Source organism: Neopsephotus bourkii, unplaced genomic scaffold (genome assembly GCF_033783945.1).
Source record: "Neopsephotus bourkii isolate Nb327-2 ecotype Australia unplaced genomic scaffold, CSIRO-AGI_Nbou_v1 NB_1080, whole genome shotgun sequence".
Lineage (NCBI taxonomy): Eukaryota > Metazoa > Chordata > Aves > Psittaciformes > Psittacidae > Neopsephotus > Neopsephotus bourkii.
In genome coordinates this window covers 4277149-4293264 of record NW_026901568.1, presented here as the reverse complement: position 1 = coordinate 4293264, position 16116 = coordinate 4277149, and the positions used below count along the sequence as shown (strand labels likewise).

At 43.3% G+C, this 16116-nt stretch overlaps 2 protein-coding genes across 2 annotated transcripts in view; one reads left to right on the top strand and one right to left on the bottom strand.

Annotated features, from left to right (window-relative positions):
• SUMF1 (sulfatase modifying factor 1) overlaps nt 1–8212 on the top strand; it is a 37007-nt gene extending 28795 nt beyond the window's left edge. The window contains exons 8-9 of the mRNA XM_061362136.1: nt 5219–5278; nt 8016–8212. Coding sequence (XP_061218120.1) covers nt 5219–5278; nt 8016–8126 — 171 coding nt within the window. The 3' untranslated portion in view covers nt 8127–8212. The remainder of the gene's footprint in view (nt 1–5218; nt 5279–8015) is intronic.
• Nucleotides 8213–12313: 4101 nt separating this feature from the next.
• On the bottom strand, nt 12314–15617 carry LOC133217004 (histone-lysine N-methyltransferase SETMAR). Its single transcript, XM_061362135.1, has 2 exons — nt 15376–15617; nt 12314–13484 (listed from the first exon to the last, which is right to left on the bottom strand). Exons 1-2 carry the CDS (start codon nt 15460–15462, stop codon nt 12690–12692), a joined length of 882 nt encoding a protein of 293 aa, XP_061218119.1. The 5' UTR covers nt 15463–15617; the 3' UTR covers nt 12314–12689.
• Nucleotides 15618–16116: the final 499 nt, after the last annotated feature.

Genomic DNA, 16116 nt, shown 5'->3' with positions numbered 1-16116 from the left:
CCTGCCATGGCTGTTCTCCAGCACCCATCATTAATTTTGGGGCTCCTTTCTGAAGGGATTCTTCATGTAGGTGACTGCTGGGAGATCAAGGAGCTAGCAATCTTCCTGCTGCTCTCGGGAATTATTTTGCTTTCACTTGAAGACATCTTGGGGTTGCACTGAATGGGGCTCCATAGCAGTACAAAGACAGTCATGCAGCATGTCTTAATCATGTACGTGAAGCAGTTTTTATGTGTTCAGACTCAGGTTGGAGGGAATGGTAAAATCCACTTGAGAAAACGTAAAACTGGTACTTCAGCTCCTCCAGTAGTGGCAATTGGTGAGCAGCCAGAGCACTGCTGCTGTCAGGAGGATGCACTTCTGCACTTATTTATCTCATGAGTAGGAAAAAACCCCACAGTTTAAAACAAACTCACAAAAACGTTTCTTTGGTGCATCTTGCATCTGCTCTGTGGTGCACCAGGGCTGGGAAGCACGAGGGCTGGTTGTTGTTTGGTGCTGTTTCTAAATGTAAGTGCTCATTTGGCAGACAGTAGCCAAGTGTGTGTGAGATCAGTCAAGCCACAATCTCTTTATGGGGGCATTTCAGTCGTGGTGACTTCCGGCCCAGACTTTTTTGTATACAGTGCATAGGTTCTTCTGACCAGCAGTTCTCTGTTTGAAAACTGATTTAGCTCAGAACAGGATGGTCATTTAGCTGACTGTGCATAGGAAATGATGATGCAACTTCAGAAAGCATTTATGTGACGTAATGAAAGAAATACATCTGTTTTTTCACTTAAAAAAAATAAAGCTTCTAAGATGTATTTGAATAAGAAGCTTTGGTAACTGAATGCACAAGCACTTTTAATTATGCAATCAGACTATCATATATCTGTTATAACATTATGCTGCAAATATACAGTAAATGCTGTGCTTTAAGCCTGGGATCAAAGTCTGGGACAGCCCTGGATCTTTACATACAGACAGCAAATGGCCTTCTGCTTCAGTACCAGCTGGTGCACTTCTCCAGGTAATGGCATAAAACAATATTATTGGATGGAATAACATTGTTTTAATCAAATGTGACCTTAATTGCCATGCTCTGACTAGTATTTGTTATGGGTAAGCACAATCAAAGCAGGCTTTCCTTATCTAGAAGGAAGATAGAAGCATGAGCAAATACTAACATTTCAGGCTTTCTCTTCTTTAGTTACTAGAAATATGTGATATTAAGCTGTAACATTGTCTGGCCAAAGCTAATGATGTTTCTACACTCTTACCAAGTGTGTTAAAAGAATGCATTATTCTGGAAAAGCTGTTGTGTGGGGGAGATACTGTCTTTTTCGGATACCATACTTGAAGCCTTTTGAAGACAAAGCAGGGTCATTTTTTGGGGGGTTGGTTGTGATTTTCTTCAGTACTCTTTAAGCAGCTGGCACTCTGACAGGAATGAGTTTCCATTTTTGTCTGTAAGGGCTGCTCACTTTCTTTGTAAAACAAGAGAAAGTTTAAGCAAGTGATGTAGGTAGGAGACAGAGCATCCAGAGAAGAGGACTCTGGTCAGGAGGGCATGTATGAAGCTCGTGTATCAGAATCAGAAGCAGCATGTTGCTGGTAAGGGTAGATCTTAACACCTTTCAGGAAATTGAAATCTCTTATTCCAGTTTGTCTGTAGGGACTTGGCTTCTTCTTTTATCTCAGTCTGGACCTGGGAACGGAGCCTTATTTTGAATGAGAGATGGTAGACCAAGGAGCTGCATCATCCTTTTACCTACCTGCCAAAATCATTCAACTTCATGTGCTGAGAGAATAGTCCAGGTGGTTTCTTCCTGCATGTGACATGTATGAGGCCTCTGCAGTAAGGCAGAGGTGGAGAAAAGAAGATAATACTGAGACATTGGGCAGTACAGGGGCAGGGCAGCTGCTGGTCCTGAGCTTTATCACAGTGGCTGAGCTGTGAACTCACTGGGAGCTGTAGTACATGGCTCTGAATTAAAGGGGTACAAGTACAGCCCATGGCTGCTGGGTTGCTGGCAGATGATCTTGAGGACTTTGAGGTCTTTGGTCGCCAGTGCTAAGTAGGGGTTGTGCACAGGAGGCAAAAGCAAACCATTAGAGAGGAAATGCAATGCTCAATTCCAACACAACGTTCCTCGGGTGGGCACTGTCAGTGGTGATGGGGGATGCTCATGAGTGTGGAATAAGTATGTCTTATTCACTTAATTTTGGTTGCTTTCAGGTCAGTTCATGGCTTTTCTGGGGACCTGGTGGATATGGTACCTTTTATGGAGAGCTGAGATACATATTGAATGAAAGAATAATCACTGCCTGCTATGTTCAACATTATGGTTCCAATTTTAACTCTACAGTAGCCTTCAAATGAGAAAGTTTTTGTCAGCTGCATTTTTAACACCAGGAAGGAGAACTGAGTGCACTGTTCCCTGCCTTTGAGGAGCTGTGGTTCTTTTCTGACCTCCCTTAAATTGAGTGCAGTCATGAGCTGAGAAGGATATCAATCTAGCTAGTCTCTTGCATAGTTACTTGTGCATCTGACTTCGTACATATGCAAGTAGCTGGATCCATCTGTGGTGAAATCTGGTTATCCCAAATTCTTTGTGTCTTTCCTTTGCTAAGCTGCAGGGCAAGACAGGGAAACAGCAACCGCAAGCCCTTAGACAGTTGTCAAACAGGCAGGGATGGTTTCTCCAGCTAGCGTCTAGTGATTTACTGCTTTTCAGAGAACTTTGCCAGTTGTTTTATGGTGAACTTTTTGCCTTCAGAGATTCTAAAGAATTATCTATCAAAGAGGATAATGTTCTGCAACAGAATAGATTATTGGAGAATTCTATATCAGATTTTTGCAGGTTGTAAAGTGTTCAAGTGCTGTAATCTTGCTTCAGAGCCTGGGAGGCTATGTATATATGTGTGTCACTTTAACTTGGGTTTTGTTACCAAATAACCTTTGATGCTCAATTTTTGCCTGGTAGAAGATATTTGTAATTAATAAAAAGAGCTTATGCAATTACCATGGTCTTTAGTTGACATGCTGCTTCAGTATATCCCCTTATAATTGCTGAAACATACAATAGTCTTATGGCTGGACAATAAACCTCCTAATCCCAAATTAGCATGCTCCTCTTCATTTAGAAAAGCTACTTCGGAGCTGATAGCAAGGATTGCTGCTCGGTATTTGCATTATGGCTTTTAATGAGAAATCCTGCTCAAATAGCTCCATTGTTCTGTTTTGTCTTGTTCTCGTGTAACTTTTTTTAGGTCAGTTTTCTTCTGGCTGGCTCTATGCTGGCTTCCCTTAAAATGAGATTAACAGGCTGTGAGAGCTGATTGTGCTTGCTAGTGCCTTATCTTAGAGTGGGGATCTCTGCATCTACATGCAAGTTTTGTGATGACAGTTTCCAGAGGCCTTAGGAAAGGAGTAAGCCTGTCTCATGGAGGAGCATCCTGGTTTAGAAACAAGGAAACACTGCCTCTGGGTGTGGTTTTCCCTAAGTATCTGTAGGCAATTAAGTGCAGTAGTAGGTCAAATAAACATGAAGCTGCTGAAGTTCCACTATGGCAAGTTTTCTATATGTAGAATCACAAAGCAAACTTAGTGGATGCTGTCAGTAGCTTCTGTAGTACCAGTGTCAACTTTTGGGGCTTTCTTACAGTCCCCATGACTTGTATATTATGACATACTATTTCATATCATTTACATACTCTGTAGCAATGAACTCTTTTTCCTAGCTGCTGAAAACTGGGCTGGGTGCCTTTCCTGTGACCTGTATTTATTGATATAGGTAGAGGTGAACATCACTGCTTGTTTTTATTTCCTGTATTCCACAGATTCTTCTGATAAGGTTTTGTCTAGGAATACAGACTGGATTTATACACCCTGCCAACCAGTGAAGTAACCACAGCTTGTACCCTAAGTGAGAAATTCTTTATTGGAGGCTTGGACATGATAAGAAAACGTTTTGGCTGTGCACTGGTGTAACACGTACAGAAATAGAAATGCATGCAAATGGGGTTTCTTACAACTGTGAGAGGATTCTTAATGGCAGCACTAACTTCTAGGCTGGGCTTACCGTTAACTAATGAAACACAATTTGTTTCCTTGGTCTTGTTTGTCACTTCCAGAAGACACACGTTCTTGCGGCTCCTTCCTCAAAGCAGTTTCCCAGTGTACGTGGAGTGCAGCAAGCACGGAAGCACGTTTGGTATCAACAATGGGAACACCAAGTGCAGCAGTAGTTTCTAAGCATGAGACAGATGTGGTGGTGACTTTCACACCTAAAAGGAATGAAGTGGGAGAATTGTTCACCTGCGTAATAAATACGCATCAAAGCTAGTAAAAGCGTGTGTATCAAGGAAGCCCAGCTATCTCCTTGAACTATTAGGCCATCCTTTGGAATTGGAATTGAAAAAGAAGAGTGAAATAACCTTGTTAAATCAATTTGAGAGCCAATTTCATAAGCACTTCAAACAAATCACATATAATACACTGCAAATGTATGTGCAATTATGGAAATGTTGCTCATAACTGCAGTGCTTTCTGCAGGCCTTTTTAGCTGTCATGATCCCACGTAATAACAAATGTAGTTCCTAATGACTGAGAGATGATACACAATGTCTTGCACAGCCACTAACTGGTGGTTCAGACTGGAGTTTGGACCCCCATGAGAGTAAGCACCAGATTGGCATTGCAGCCCCTCATTGCAATGGGCCACCAAGTAGTGTAGCTGCATTTGGAAAAGTGGAAGTTCCCTGTGTTCATTTTGGAGTCCTAAGGGTGTCTGTGGCTTTGTTTCAAAGCAGAGGAACTGATGAGAATCATGGATTGCACTACATGTGCAGGCCAGCCTGTGAAAACTTCCTCATCTCTCTTTAGGAAAAGCCTGATAGTAGAAAAGCCACCTGTGTTCACATCAGTGCTCTCTCATGCTTGCCACAGTGTTTTTTTGCAGCATATCGCCAGGTGCTCGACAGAAACAAGGCACTCCGGGCCAGTGGGCATCAACTCGAATGTGAAATCCATGCAGCAGTGGGAGGGAGCACAGTCACTGTCTGCAAGTCTACAGCATCATTATTCCAAGCTTTCTGGTTCAGACAGAGCTGACGTTTGCTTACCTTGAGTACTGATGGCTGCTCCTCCTTATTGTTACAGCTTTTTACCCCTTAACTTGTAATTAGCAGCTGTTTCTCCCTGAATACTTAACCAGTGTCCTCTCCTCCACAGAAAGGGCCCTCATCAGGGACAGACAGAGTGAAGAAGGGTGGATCCTATATGTGCCATAAGGTAATGTGGAAAGGCCTGTGGTATTTTCATGTTAATCTTTCTTCTAGAAGGACATGACAAGAAAATGATCTTCTGACAGTTTCCCAACAGCTTGCTAAGGGGTTGCATGCAATTTAAGGAAAAGTGATACCTAATGTTCCTAAGGACTTCTTTTTTGTTAGCTTGGAAGTAAACAAGCTGCTTTACTGAGCATGAGGCTTTTTTAGATTTAGAAGTTGGGATTTATGTATACTTCTAGTGCTTGTTTCATTATAGTGCTTGAGTAATACTTGTAAGAATAGAAAGTATGGATGTGACTTTTTGGGAATGACTCAGGATATCAGGTTTGCAGAAGGGAGATGAATGTTTCAGCTTAGTCAATAGCACCCTTGAAATGGTTTCTGAAAGGTTTGGATACCACCACAGTGCAATGGCTGTTCCTGACATAACTCAGGTTTTAAACTGTGTTCACACAGTGCTGGAAGAAATGCTCTTTGTGCATCTCCTTTTTCATTAAAGCTCTCCTGCTCTTCTTCCCTTTCAAAGCCTGCAGCTGGCAAATCCTCCTCGTAATTAGATTACATTTTCTACAAGGAGATCCCATTTTCTACACCGATTTCCTCCTTAGGTGAAATCAATGTCAGATGTTAATTAGCAGTTTTGATTAAATTAACACTGGAATAGACTATTCAGTGATGAATAATGTGACCCATTTTAAAGGGTTGTGAAGATTCTGGTCTGTCCTAGTCTTTTTTTTTTTTTGAGGTGATAAAACTAGGCTGTGTATCATGACAGAACCCCCACTGAACACTATTAGTACAAGGGCTCTTTATTAGGTGTCTAAAAATCTATTCCCACTAAGCTGTCTGTGCTATTGCTCCTTTCCCTCTCAGAGCTGACAAAGGCTGAAGTCACACCTTCTTACATGTATGCTTAGTAGCTACTTTTATGGTCAGAATAGTTCAGCCTGTGAATCCTATGGTGTCCTGTTGAGGGGTTAGGGTAGACCTCTGCACTGTGAGATAGCAGCATGCACTGTGTGTGTTCAGGACAAAAGCTGCTCTCTGGCTCTGCACCCATATGGAAGAGCTTGTGAGGAACTGCTGGTGAATCTCCATAGATGGAGATAGTGTTCACTCATGGAGATAAGCATCAGTGATGGCATTCCCTTAATGACAGAGCTGCTTCAAGTGTCATCGTCCATGTGGTTGTATGAATTGATCTGTTTGGTAGCTGTGCCCAAACTCCTGAAGGGATCTGGGGTAAAGGAGAAAAACGACCTTCTTCTCCCTGTTCTCTGCTCCTCCATGCCTCCCCAGAAAGGGAGGGGGAAACCATGTTTGCTTTTTAACTCAGCCATGCCAGAAGTCTGCAGCTGAACTGGCCTTTATGGAGGTGGTGTGGTTTTCTGTCAGAGGCCAGGAACCTGCAGTATAGGAACGAAACCACTGAGCCAGGTCTTTTGAAGTAATGTCAAATGGGCAGAGCTTGGATTAGACTGGAGTTGCTACATAAACACAGTCTGTGCTGCCCCAGCACTTCATAGTGAAATTACCAGTGTGCCTTCCAGGGCACGATGGGTAACTGTTTCTGGGTGCTGACTTAAAGCAGCAAACATCTTAAATGGGTTGGTTCTGCAGTTTGGAAAACACCATTCCTAATGCCGGAGAGTTGAGGATCTGCAGCACTGTGCATAGCATGTTTTTCTTTTTTCAAGGAATGTAAGTAAGTATATTCACATGCCCTGAGATGTGGCCAGATCTGTACAGCCAGGGGACATACAGAACATGTTACACACCAGTGTCTGTACTGGTCAGTAAAGATGTCTGACCTTGTCCTTTTTAGATTCATTTGCCTAGCAGCCTTTCTTAAAATAACTGGTACAAAGCACCCTGCAGCAGTCCTTTTCTGAATATTAAGACATTTTTGGTCTAAATTGGTCTGTCACAGAAGTATCAAATCCTACAAGCACAAGACAAGCAAACGTGGGAATGAAAGCAGAGGCATTTCCTACTGACACGCACCAGTAGGATCAAATGCTGCGTGTGGTGGGTGTGAGGACAAGTCCTGTGCATAATCTTGTGCTGCTTTCTCACTTCAAGAAATAAAAGAGTAATGGTGGTTCCTCCTTTCATTTCCTGCAAGGTGGCTGCTGTGTGATTGCAGCCCATTCAGGAAGAGAATAGTGCTCAAAGGTATCTACTAGGAATATCTGAAATGCAATTGAGCCATTTTATCAGTGCCTTAATTTTAAATGTAAATGTTTTTATAGTCAGCAGTCCAGATTCTATCTCAGTTATAAGTATCCCTAGATTATTAGCCACAGAAATATTGGAAAGGAGTTTGCCTCCAGTTAATCCCATTCTTGTTGCATCTTTCACTGAAATGTTTTTTGACACATGCCAGTACCTGTCCATTTCCAGTCTTTCCTTAGGATGCTGATACACAGATCAGGGCACAAAGATGTGCTCTCCTCTGAGGAGAAGCAGAACAGTTGTTCTATCCATTTCTCAGGGCAGGATTATTATTAGTTGACATGTTATCAGTTGCTTTGCCATTCAAACTGCCTTTTCTATCAGCTGCAGCTGGCCTCTGTGTGTAGAGGGATTCCCCTTATTTCTAACACCATGACTTTGATCTTTATCAGTTCACTGACCTGTCATTTGAAATGATTTGCTGCATCAGTCTAACAAACTCTTCCCTACAGAAGCACAAGCTGTGAATGCTCTGAAGTTCACTTGTCCTACTTTCTCTGCAGTCTTACTGCTACAGGTATCGCTGTGCAGCCCGTAGTCAAAACACTCCTGACAGCTCTGCTTCCAACCTGGGATTCCGCTGTGCAGCAGACACCTTGCCAGAGCTACAGTGACTATAGTGTACACTACGGTGTCACACCGAGACAGCAAGGGCTGAATTTCACCCATGGAAGAAGAGAGATGTGGAGTAGCACTTGCTGATGAAGTAGCACTTGCTGATGACACTAAAACTTCCTGCTGAGTTAAAAAAATCCAGCACTACTCAGCAGTGCTTGAAGAAACTTTATGTATTTATTTTTGGGGAACATAGCCTGGACTTTTATCCTGACCAAACTTCTTATCAGTGAATTCTGTTGATTTTAGCACAAGTATTCTGGAGGTAACCAGCACAAAACTGAGCAGAAATACCCCAGTTGTGTTTTTAAAGGTTAATTAACAGCTACTTTAGAGAAGTTCTTTATTAAATAGTTTTATTCATGCATAGTTCTGAATTTCTACACTCAAATCCAATAAACAAGAACTTTATAATTCTATACAGCTTTAAAGGACAACCGAAGGAGTGAAGAGGGAGGACTCACAGGGAGCTGCCAACATGTGCAGTTAGTGCAGCTGTGCTGTTACATTCCTGTTGCAGTGAAAATCAGTCCAGAAATGTGCTTTTTCTGGTGAGATACCTGCTCTTCTTTATAAAGTGCCTTCTGCAACTGAGGGATGCTAATCTTCAGGGTGATGGCGAACAGAAACGTTGTACATATTTGAATAAAACTTCAAGGATTTATTTTTTCTTAAGACTTTTAATGATGGAAAAATACTGTCAATTTCCCCTGAATTTCTTGGATGTGTTGTAGGCTTATTCTGGGGACTTGCAAATTGCAAAAATGGCATCATTATAAACTGAAGCTTACAAATGATTCTACTTGAATAAAGGTCATTAAAGTGAAAAAATGGCAATGTAACTGTGAGCCCTAAGGCCTAATAAGGTAAGTTTTGAAACTGTTCTGTTAATAAATTGCACTTAAAAGGAAATTTTAGCAGGGAGGGAAGTAGGACTAGGGAGAGCCACCTTGTTAGGCATCTGAACGTATTTCACGCCTTTCACGAAGTGTTTTGCACTGCCATCTACTCCAGGACACAGCATCTGGTTGTATTTCGCTGTTAGGCAATCGCTTGCTCCCAGTACAGACGGAACCAGAAGCTACCTCTGCAGTAAGGCTGCAGGAGCAGCAGGACTATCCTTACAAACAGGTCCCTGCCCTCTTAAAGGCTGTGGTGCTGCCCACATGTAAACTGAGAATAACTGGGCTGTCCTGCTGGCTTTTATTGTGTGAAAAACACTGCACATTAACAACTTCGGCATTGATGCATCCCTGCCAACATTGTGTTTTCTGCAGTAAATGGGGGTTGGGTTTAATGCAACCTGGGGTTAATACAAACCCATCACTTGCCAGCTCCTTCTCTGGCAGTGCTCCATGCTGAAGACACTGGAGAACATATTAGAAGCTCTTCAGCAAATACCAGCCTCTGGTGGGGGGTAATGGCAGTTCTTGCAAGTGGAGGGGGAAAAACTATTCAGAATGCACCGTTATGTCCTGGCACTCACATAAGCATGATAAAAACTGTGGCAAGGATTTTGTGTGATAAGAACTGCTTTAAATGAAATGTTTCATTAAAATCTATGCATTCCAACCATCTATTTTACTGTGAAGAATAGTGAAAGAGTCTTTCTATTGTTAATTCTAAGAGGCATGTCTTTGCCACAAGAAGGAATATACTTTATGAAAGACTTTGACTGGAGTTGTTTTGGTTTTTATTCTGGAAAAAAAAAATCCTAGAAAAAGATACACACAATTGAAAAAAATTATTATGAATTCAAGTAAACAGTTTCACGAGCACCATCAGGTATGTCATCATTGTGCTGTTGTTGGCACGTGGGGGAAAAATCTTCCTGTTTGTCTGTGGAGATGGTGGAATGTGTCCCATTCATCGTGCCCTTGTTAGGATAATGGCTTCTGTGTTTTATTATAAGGTCTTTCATTGAACATCTTAGAATTAATCTGACCAGATTTCAGTAAGAAAGTAAATCTCTGAATGCTAGTGAGTATTGAAATACTGATGATCATTACTGCACTTTGCAAGTAGAAATGAGGAGGAGGATTTCACCGGTTTCACAGTCCTCAGAGCCACTGGGTCGGATTCAGTGTGAAAGAGAACACTGAACTATGGAGAGGTAGATTAGGACTTTAAAACTGAAAGGAACCTGAAGGAAAAAGTGAACAGAAATTCAGCAGATAGAAACAAGGGTCTGTTTTCTCTTCCAGTTCCTTTTTAGGGTTTTTTTTTTTTTTCTTTAGCAGATAAAGCACTAGCACTACAGCCCAGAGCAGCTGTAGTGCTAAGGCAGTTCAAAGCCCAATGCACATGCTCTGTGAAAAAGGCCATTAACAACTGCTGTGATGGTTTAAAACTCAATGACAATGTATTATTTAATGATCTTGCAAAGCCTTTCATGTGGCTGGCTGTTTTTCAACAATGGCTCTCTTGTTCCACACTGTGGAAGCTTGTCCTGACCAGGTAACTGATTATTTGCTTTACTTGCTGCAAATAGCATCAGCTGGCTTGGACAGCAAGGGTTTGATTGCAGAGACAGATGGCTTAGCTATATCCTCTGGTTTAAGGCTAGTGATGCAAGGGCTAGATATTGCTAACGGTGTTTGGGGTTTTGTGTTTTGGGGGTGTTTTTTTTTGTGAATCTACACTTCCTTAACTACTCACAATCATGCCAAGTACATATTCATAACAGGAAGCTAACAAACCATGCCGCCCTTCTGAAAATGAGGAATGCAGATGGTGTAAAACTAGTCTTGAAACTTTTTCCAGGAGGGACAGAGGAAGTAGATTGGATCATCTGCTCCCAGCCTTTCAGTCCTGCAGGCTGAAAGTGGCTGGCATAGTGCCCTTTAGGAGAAGAAAACCAGATAAGCCTCCACAAAGAACAAGAAACCCTGCACTCCAAGCAGCATGTATTCGAAGCGCTGGGATCTGGAGAATGGTTCTGTAGAAGCAGGCACCTTAACCAGGCAAGGAATAAAGATAATGGCCACTCAGCCATTAGTAGTAAACTACTTCTGAGAGGCAGCTGAAATCTTGTCAAGGGTCGTGGGTACAGTTAAAAGATCAAACTGTGCAGAGCAAAAAACCCCCAGGGATTTGTGCCACCAACAGCACATTGTGCATGAGTGTGAAAAGCAGCACTGCAGGTTGTCTGTCAAAGCTGGGGGGAATTCAAAACAACCCTGTTTGAAGCTTCCTTAATTTGACTTTTCTAGAAAGGAAGTGAAGTAACATACAGTTGCAGGGCATACCTCATCCAGCAAGTGCCCTTGTGTATCCCTGGCATAAGGGGATGCTCAGTAAAGCAGCATACCTGTGTTAGACCAGCACAAACACTACTGAAAGAAGATGCAATGACCTCCCTCTGATGGGGAGGGATGAGCCTTGCTTAATGGTGGCTGGCTCTGTAGGAATTGTGAAAACAGATCAGTTAGTAGCTGGAAGGAACACTTGTGTAACTGCCACCCATTCAACATGGTAAAAAGACAAATTTGTTGTTCAGCTGTATTTATCTATTTCCTGCTTAATCCATCTCAGAAGTCAGGATAACCATCATACCACTTAAGACTGGAGAGTCTGAATTTGCTTGCTGACACTGTAATAACAGTGCTGGAAAGTAACATAGACATGCTGCTTACTATTACTGCAGAAATCTTACTAAATGAGCTTTGGGATAGATGTCATCCAAAAAGATGGGCTGACCGTACTTGAAGCCTGCAGAACTGCAGGATTTACACACAAGCTAAATGGTAATGAAATTGAACCAGCCACTCAAAACCTGTTTTTGCATGCAGCTGGATGTGACTAGAGATGGAAAAGGGGAGTGGTGGGGGCAAAGTATTCAAGCTAATCTTTCTGGGCAAAATTTTTTACCTCAGTAATCATGTATGTTTTGTGGAACAAAAAATTTATAGCAAATAATTTAAAGACAGTAATTTATTTCCATAGGATTTAAGAAACCTCCTGCCTTTCTGTTAAATGTCAAAATTCTTCAATCATGGAATCATAGAATAGTTAGGGTTGGAAAGGACCTTAAGATCATCCAGTTCCAACCCCCCTGCCATGGGCAGGGACACCTCACACTAAACCAGGTCACCCAAGGCTCTGTCCAGCCTGGCCTTGAACACTGCCAGGGATGGAGCATTCACAACCTCCCTGGGCAACCTATTCCAGTGCTTCATGGCACTCCCTTGTGTAGTTTTCAGCAAGGTTTCTTCTTGTTACAATGTATCCTTTCAGTGTAACAGTGCTCAAGTTCATTCTTTCTGAAAGGTACAAATGGAGAGAGCTGCTGTAACATACAGCAAGCTGTCAGAAAAAAACAGGAAAAAACCTCACAAATACCAGGCCTGGCTTTATTCTGGACCGTCCTGAAGCTCTAGTACTCCCTCATGGCACTCACCACAGAAGCAGTCTCTGGATGTTGCATGAAGTTATTCTCAGTATCCTGACTTTTAGTTACTGCTCAAACCCAAGTGCTTTTTTGGTGGAATGCAGTTTTAGTTAACTGCAATTTAACTGCTTGAGAACATCATACTCGTTAGGTATGCTTACAGCCTGAAAACCTATGGAGAGCTCCCTGAACAAGCATTTGGTGTGGAAAAGAGGGAGCTGTCCCAAGGTAAGAAGGAAGCACATGTGCGGGAACCACAGTAGCAAGGTTTCCTCAGTCTGTTGTCTTCCTCTAAGGATTTCTGTTCTTTGTCAGTTACTGGTAAATTATAGAATCTTCCAGAATAATCAAATGAAAGTTCCTCTCCAGCAGAAATGTCCGTAGCTGCAAAAAGTGCCAGCCTAGGCACCATTGAGTCAACTCGAACTGGCACCATAAATAAATTGGGTTCACAGGAATGATTCAGGAACCTGCCTACATTACCTATGTACATAGGGTCAACAAACGTCTCCATTATCTCACCATTATGGAGGTGCTCCCTTACTGCTATAATATAGTTTGAATCGTTTGATGTCTGGGCCTGAATTCTTCTACATGCCTCATTAAAGCCTAAAACTTCACCAGCATATTCACAGACAAATCTTCCTTTAGCTATGAATTCCAGCGTACGGAGACCCCACCCTTTCTTCTCAGTCTTGAACACCTCAAGTCTGAACTGCAAACCCCTCTGAACAACCCTGTTTGGACAGGATTCACCACAGTGGCACATGGCATTGCATTCAAAAACAGGCCTGGCGTACTCCTCTTCCTCTGTAGGCCTCAGGCACAAACTGTTGTAATTTGCACCACGGCAAAGGCACGAGCACACGTGAACCACACAGGAGCTGGTATGACAGGAACATCCTGGAAAGGTGATTTCAGTGGGATCAATGTCTCCATCTGCTCCAGCTACGTTGTCTGGGCTGTACTGTGAAAAGAACAAGAGTCAAATCCTCATCATGCTCAGTGCTTCTTTCCACAGAGCTATCAAATTTTTAAGAACCTTGTGTTTGGCAGTGCCTGATCACTGAAATCATGAACACTTCTTTTCTTGTAAACTTATAACTACAAGTCTAACTTTTCTAAATGACTTGAAAGAATGTATACTAGTCTATATAAACCGAAAAAGAATCAAGTCTCTTAGTGACCCAATTCCTCAAACTATTCTACTAGCCAGAAAAAGTACTTAGAAGGAAAAACACATCAACTGATTGGATCTAATTTAGTAGACATGAATTTTATTTATGGTAATAGCAAAGTAACTTTGAAGTAATTTCCACCCTTCAAAGCGCTCAATAAGCTACTTATAAGGTTAGTCTACAGCTATTTTAGCTTACAGAATTTCAAATGCCCATTTTTGTTGAAGATACTTCCAACTTATCTCTTCAAGATATTGTATGAGAAAGCGATGATGGTGGTGTGCTAGCACCTCTACATCTTTACAAAGCTGCTGAGATACCTACTCTGTTATCAGGGCAGAAATGATACAAGATGCTGTTTGCTTCACCCTCAATTCTGGCTGTGGGGATAGATGTGGTTCAGCTCAAGCAACCCAATTTGAAAATCAGATTATCAGAATTACACTAATGCCCCCAGCAGGTGAATGATTATGGAATCATGGACTGTTGCAAAATGAAAACTGATAGAAACTTTGCTACATTTGAAAACCAAAATATAAAGACAGCTACATGTATATTTTTACTTCCATCTCTGGATTCAGCTTCCAAAGCTTTATTTAGAATCCTGGAGTATGTGCTGTTACTAAATATTACTCTTCACAGTAACTCATGTCTGGTGCCTTATGGGTGTTGTTAAACATGCCAGTTAATTGGAAGTTTCTGTTTTCATAAGCATCATCTTTCTCAATCATTTAGTTTCATCCAAAAGCAAGTTTAATAATCCCTTATCTGTTTGTGTCTTCTGCCATTCCCTGACTACAAGCTTTCCTCTTTCTGTAAAACATCCTTACACTGTGCAATTTAGGAAGTTTAAGGTCTCTCTGGGTTACACATTTACTTTTTCCCCAGCCTTTCAAGAAGCTTCTTCATTCTGTTTTCTAGACTCTAGTATCAGTGAAGCAAACTCCATGGCAATAAGGTGTACTTCCAGGAAATGCATTTGGGAACTACCACAATACAGAACACAGCAGAAGCTGGTCATGCCTGAGAAAGTATGAAAAAAACTTTAAATATAGGAAAAGGGGGAATGGCTTTGAACTGAAAAAGGGTTCGAGGCCAGGCTGGACACGGGCTTGGAGCAAGCTGCTCTAGTGGAAGGTGTCCCTGCCTGTGGCAGGGGTTGGAACTGGATGAGCCTTAAGGCCCCTTCCAACCCAAAACATACTTGATCGTTCTGTATTTCTAAATTATACCTTTCCTTATGAACCACTCCAGACGGCTGTGCAGCAGAAAGTGTCTGCCAAACCTGTTGGCTTTTGACTCCCAGTCTAGTTTCAGCCTACAGCCGATGCTAACACCCTGCAGCACAGGAACTTTGTTCCTCCTGAAGGGTGACATCTTAACCGCGCGATTCAAACCTACAAAACGCCACAAATCGAGAGAAAACTGCATATATACTTAACTAGAGCCCATGGCTAAGAACAAGCACTTTATAACACCAGGACCGCGGTCTGGTGGCGGATGTGGACGGGGCCCCACAGCCCTCTCCGCCGGGCGCTCCCCAAGCGGGCCGCGTCAGGCTGGCTGAGGGCACGGACCAGGAAACCGGCTCGCTAAGGCGCGCTGGGCCGCTCCTCCTTCCCTTCTTCCTCCCCACCACCCCGGCCCGGTTCCCTGGGCGGCCGCGGCCTCCGCCCCTACCTGAAAGGCCGGCGGGGCCTCCGAGAGTGGCCATAGCGCCACAGCCACTGGCTCTAGCCCTCCACTCACGTCCGTCCCCTCCGCCATCGCCCTGACTGCATCCCCTGGCCCTTTGGGGATTGGCTCTCTGGACCGAATCGTCTCTCTGATTGGGTAGCGGCGGTGACGCACCTCAGCGGGCGCGCAGGCGCCGTGGTAGCTTAGGGCGGCCGGCGGGAGTGGGGTGACGCGTGCTGGCCTTAGGTTTGGCGCGAAGCCGCCATGTTGTGGGGTCCGTACCTCAGCGAGGCGGGTGTGGAGCCAGAACGCTTCTGGGCGCGCAGGGCGGCGAGGGGAGCTCTGCGCCGCCGAGCGCCAGTGGCAGGCGGCTGCGCTTGTCCAGGGGCTGTGTGGGCTGTCTCCCCAGGTCACTCCCAGCAGTGATGCTACAACCCCAGGTCACTCCCAGCGATGGGACAGCCCCTTCAGAAACTGATGCGGCTTTCTTTGGGGTGTGTAGAAGCACTCAAACCCGTGTAGTTTTAACTGTTAATTACAGTGTGACTGTAAATTCTTGATTATTTTGGAGTTACCAGTGTTTGGTGGTGTTTGTGATTGTTGATCTTACAAGGCCTAGAAATTCTGTTGGCTGTACCTGGGCAGTGGAGGCAGCAGCCGTCTCCTGAGGGTGGAAAAGGGTTTTGCAGGTTTTGTACCCCCAGGCATGCAGAGTAAGGGCCTGGTCTTCCCCTTGGCTACTTT